Genomic DNA, 4,991 nt, shown 5'->3' with positions numbered 1-4,991 from the left:
GAGAACTGAAGTTTTTCAGTCTCTCTGAGTCTCGGTCAAATGGGGACGAGGAAAAGATATCAAGAATGACAAGCATCCGTCACAGCCCGCACCTTGCAGCTTGGTCAATGGATGATTTATTGGAAAGGGTGGGCTACGGGAGGGGTGTGAGTATAAAGAGCCACGAGATTGCCCACCATACCCTACACTGCCTGGAAGCAGAGCCCACAGGCCCCAGCTGGCCCCTCCCCGGGGACTTGGCCAAAGTGTCAGACCTGGAAGAATCGCTGCATCACTGGGCACTCACGGGTTAATGACAGGGAGTGGACAGGACCTGGGTATTTAACTAATTAGGAGGCGCCCTGAGATCAGAGGTGCCCCCGTTGCTTTCTTCTGCTGCCTTTTGTGCTCCTTGTGCACCTCCCTTCTCCATAACCTGGGATGAAACCTCCCCACGTGCTGGTGTTCCTTTGCCTCCTGGGTAAGTGATCTTTGTGACCTTCAGCCTTCTTCTGCCCCATCTGGCAACCCCAAGCTCCCTAGATGCCCCTGAGCCTGGCCCTACTGAGGGCATGGTGGATGCCAAACAGTGGAGGCTGCCCCCTTCCTGCCACCAGGGTGACCCCCAGGCCAGTTTTGCCTGAGCCAGCAGTGGCTGGAGCAGAGGGGAGGAGAATGCAGGCTGGGAGGGGTGAGGGACATGGGCCAGGGGCTGGAGCATCCTGGACAGCACACCCTGGGCTCCTTCTCCTACCCTAGCTTGCATGTTTAGCTCCAACCTGCCGAGGTGGACAGGATTCAGCCCCATGGCTGAGTCAGGAGCACCGGGAGGAATTCAGGGAGGTCAGCGGAGGTGGTCAGGAGACAGGTCCAGTGCCATCTGATGAGACTTGAGGGGACAGAGTGTTCCTGGGTGAGATAAGGGCTGACACCTGGGGAGGACTGGTGGCTGGTGAGGAGCCCCTGGAAGGGGTGAACGAGTGATAGTGTTGTAGATAGAAGATAATAGTGGGAGGGGACATTGGAGGGGCCGACACACTGGAGGTGAAGACCAGGGGGATAAAGGTGCAAAGGCTGTCATTGGCAATATTGTTACTTTTATTACCATGCTTGTTGTTGAGAATGGGTTGCTTTGGGGAGGTGAGCTTAACTGGACAACTGGAGAGATGCCTGTGATCAGATTTGAGGGAACATCGAGGAAGTTGGCTGCAGAGGGTGGGGCTCTCCCTCCCCCTCTCCCCCTCTCCCCCTCTGCCCCTCTCCCCCTCTCCCCCTCTCCCTCTCCACAGTGGCCCTGGTCACAGGGAACCTGGTCCAGTTCGGGGTGATGATCGAGAAGATGACAGGCAAGTCTGCCCTGCAGTACAACGACTATGGCTGTTACTGCGGCGTCGGCGGCTCCCACTGGCCGGTGGACGAGACTGACTGGTGAGGAGGCAGCCTGCAGGGGGACCTTCATGGGGATGGAAGAGCTGGGGGATCCTGGGAGGATCCTGGGAGAAGGGGGTGCGCCTGGAAAATTCAGGCTGATCTCTCCTCTGGGCCGCTTTGGGCTCTGGGCCCCCGAGCAGCCCCTGGTCCAACCCAGCCTGGCTCACAGGTCCCCCTAGGTTGACCATGACCCTTACAGGTGCTGCCACGCCCACGACTGCTGCTATGGACGTCTGGAGAAGCTGGGCTGTGAGCCCAAACTGGAAAAGTATCTTTTCTCTGTCAGCAAACGTGGCATTTTCTGTGGTAGGTGGACAGCCCTGAAGTGACACAGACACCCTGTGGTGAGGTGGGTGGAGGCAGCTTAAGACAGGAAGCCCCTCCTGATGGTGACCTTGGGCCTTATCAGAACCAGACCCCGGGCTGGAGGCATGGGGTTTCCCATCACCATGTAACAGTGAGACCCAGATGTTCACCGGGTACCCAGGCTAGAGAAGCCCATACCCCATCAGTGCAGCCCTCAGCCCCAGGTATCTCCCCACCCACAGACACCTCCCAGCTCCAGCCTCTGGAAAGAGGAGCGCAGGGGGCTGAGCTGAGCCAGGGCCCAGAGGAGCTGGACTCAGGCACCCTCCCAGGGCCTCAGCAGGAGCTAAAGGTGAAGTCCCTAAGACAGAACGAGCTGGGGCTTTGGGGACAGCAGACGTGGTTTCCAAGGGCTGACTCCTCACTGGGACTGTCAGGCTGGACCCATTTGCTCAGCTTTGCCATGTCCAATGCCCACTTGGACCAATTAGCTTTCCTTTAGTCCCAGGCCCAGGCAAGCAGCCTAAACCAAGTGACAGCGTGCAGAGACCCCCACATGGGAGAGGCAAGCTTTCTCCCTGCCACAAAGCCAGGAGCAGCCTGAAAGAAGGGCAGGGCCTGGTGGGCGGATGGTTCAGCGCGGAAGGATTCGGGAGGTCGTAGAAGACTCAGCTCAGTTCTCTAAATTCTGTCCTGGGGGGCGGGGCAGAGCTGGCTCCATTTCCTCTGCAGTCATCAACTTGGCAGGGCAATGTGCCAGGTACTGAGTCCCTGTCGCTGGAAGTCCATGAAAGGCAGGAGCAGCCACCTGCCAGGATCAGGGCTGAGAAGAAGAGTTAGAGGAGGAGGCAGGCAGGTGGAGACACAAGCTCTGGATTCTACTCAGGGCGTCACCTTCCACCTGCCTGTGACTTTGGACAAGTGATATAATCCCTGGAAAGCCTCTGTTTCCTAATCTATAAAACGGAGAGGCTTATACCTACTTCCCCAGCTCAGTCCAGCTCCTGCAAAGAGCCCCCAAAAAGAGGCTGACTGGCTCGGTGTTAAGTCCCTTCCATCCCTGAGTATTGCTGACATAGCAGGCGTGGGCAGAGCCCTGACGGCAGAGAAAGGCTCACCTTCAAGGGGCGAAATGAGGCACCTGGTCTGAGCTGTGAGATAGTCATGGAGAAAAAAGGGAGCTGGAGCCACTGCAGGCAGAGGTGACAGAGGCAGCTGCAGTGGAGAGAGGAGGAGCCTTCTGGGCCCCTACAGAGCTGATGCCAGCTGGCTCTTGGGAGGGCAGGTCATGGCAGAAGTCTGACTCCCAGGCTGGGCATGGGCAGAAAACTGGGCTCTATCCACTCTGATGAGGACAGGCAGAGGGCCCTAAGCAGACCCCAGCTTTGGTCCCGGTGGCTTCCAGCCTGGGCCCACGCCACTCTGGGGCACACATAGCCATCAGAGTGAGTTGCTGTCATTTTCGTAGCTGTCCTCTCTGCTTGATGGCCACAATCCGCCATCAGCAACACATCACATAGGGGCGCAGGGGTTGCCTAGAAATCCCCCTGGCTGGGGGCAGTGAGAGCGAGCCAAGTGGTGTCTCTAAGGCAGGAGAGAGCTAAAGGCAGTCAGCGTGGGCTTGAGAGCAGGGAGGGACAGCGAGGGCAAGCTTCCAGCTTCCCTGGTGTCCCGAGCCACAGTGCACCCCGCCTTTGTCTCTTGTCTCACCCATTCCTGAAACAACGCGAGAGCTTGGGCTTCCATCAGAATGGAGTTGGTCCAGGTCAAGAACGTGGACCCAGGAGCAGCCAAGAGCTGTCCCACACATATCCTGAGCTTCTGTGGTCCCTGACTCACTTTGTCCCATCCAGCCGGCAGGACCACCTGCCAGCGGCTGACCTGCGAGTGTGACAAGAGGGCCGCCCTCTGCTTTCGTCGCAACCTGGGCACCTACAACCGCAAATATGCCCATTACCCCAACAGGCTGTGTACCGGACCCACCCCGCCCTGCTGAGGCTGTGCTCGGCCTCCTCCCTGTCCCTCGAGGTCCTGCCTCAGGCTGCTGTAGTCCCAGTCCTGGGGAACATTGGCACCAAAGGCCCTCCCTCTGGAAAATTCCTTTCCTGCAAACCCATCCCTGCTTCAGAGCTCAGAGATATGTCCTGGACCATCACTAGCCTCCCAGGCTACCCCTTCTCTGTAGAAAGAACCCTGCCCCAGGAGCCATGGATCCTTCAGCACCTGGAAGACTGTCACCAACTTCGGGGATCTCAGCTCCCTCTTCTGAATAAGTGAATAATGTTTTCCATAATTCTAATATTCTCTGAGTCTCAAATTCTATCAGTCATTCTAGGGTTTAATTCACTAAAGTTTCATTCATTCATTATTTTTCTGATCACCTACCTTGTGCTGACAACGTGCTAAGCATTGGAATAATTTGGGAACAAGTCTGACATGGGTGGCCCTGCCAGCAATTCCAGCATTAAATTCTTTTAATTTTCCATGACAGTAAGTTTCTGTGACTCTTTTTTGTTTTTGAGACGGAGTTCGCTCTGTCGCCCAGGCTGGAGTGCAGTGGCGCAATCTCAGCTCACTGCAAGCTCTGCCTCCCAGGTTCACACTGTTCTCCTGCCTCAGCCTCCCAAGTAGCTGGGACTACAGGTGCCCGCCACCATGCCTGGCTACTTTTTTTGTATTTTTAGTAGAGATGGGGTTTCACCGTGTCAGCCAGGATGGTCTCAATCTCCTAACCTCATGATCCACCTGCCTCGGCCTCCCAAAGTGCTGGGATTACAGGCGTGAGCCACTGCGCCCCGCCCTATGACTCTTTTTCTAACATTCTACAATCTTATCCAAAATAATGCAATCTCTGGAAGGAATATTTCTGGCCATATGGCTTAATGTGAGAAGCATGAAAAATACCAACCTAAAAATATTGTCCCCACTGTGTCATCAGGCCTCAAATCCCCCCCCCCCCCCGACTGGCAAAGATTGGTTAAGAGTGAGAAGCAGCTCTAGATGGTCTTATCCACACCCCTTCTTTGATAGGCCCCTGGGGGCCAGAGAGGGGATGTTCTACCCGAGGGGGTGTCCCCACTCCCTGGCCCTTCATTTCTTCATGAAGTTGTCATCAGCCACCCACGCTCTGGTATGGCCATGTTAACCAGGCCTGCTGGTTGTCATCTTGGAAAGACCAGAGTGCCCAGGGCAGTTCAGCTGTGAGGACACAGGAAGAGGAGGAGGAAAGGGTTCAGCATCGAGGGCCGACTCCAAGCTCCCAATTCTGAAGCCAT

At 56.3% G+C, this 4,991-nt stretch overlaps 1 protein-coding gene across 1 annotated transcript; it reads left to right on the top strand.

Moving 5' to 3' along the window:
* Positions 1-363: 363 nt before the first annotated feature.
* PLA2G2E (phospholipase A2 group IIE) lies at positions 364-3,712 on the top strand. Its single transcript, XM_025366429.1, has 4 exons — positions 364-460; positions 1,269-1,407; positions 1,610-1,716; positions 3,570-3,712. Exons 1-4 carry the CDS (start codon positions 421-423, stop codon positions 3,710-3,712), a joined length of 429 nt encoding a protein of 142 aa, XP_025222214.1. The 5' UTR covers positions 364-420.
* The last annotated feature ends 1,279 nt before the right edge of the window (positions 3,713-4,991 follow it).

The sequence above is a fragment of the Theropithecus gelada genome, chromosome 1 (genome assembly GCF_003255815.1).
Source record: "Theropithecus gelada isolate Dixy chromosome 1, Tgel_1.0, whole genome shotgun sequence".
Lineage (NCBI taxonomy): Eukaryota > Metazoa > Chordata > Mammalia > Primates > Cercopithecidae > Theropithecus > Theropithecus gelada.
The sequence above is the reverse complement of the archived record's forward strand: the minus strand, read 5'-3'. Positions and strand labels throughout refer to the sequence as shown.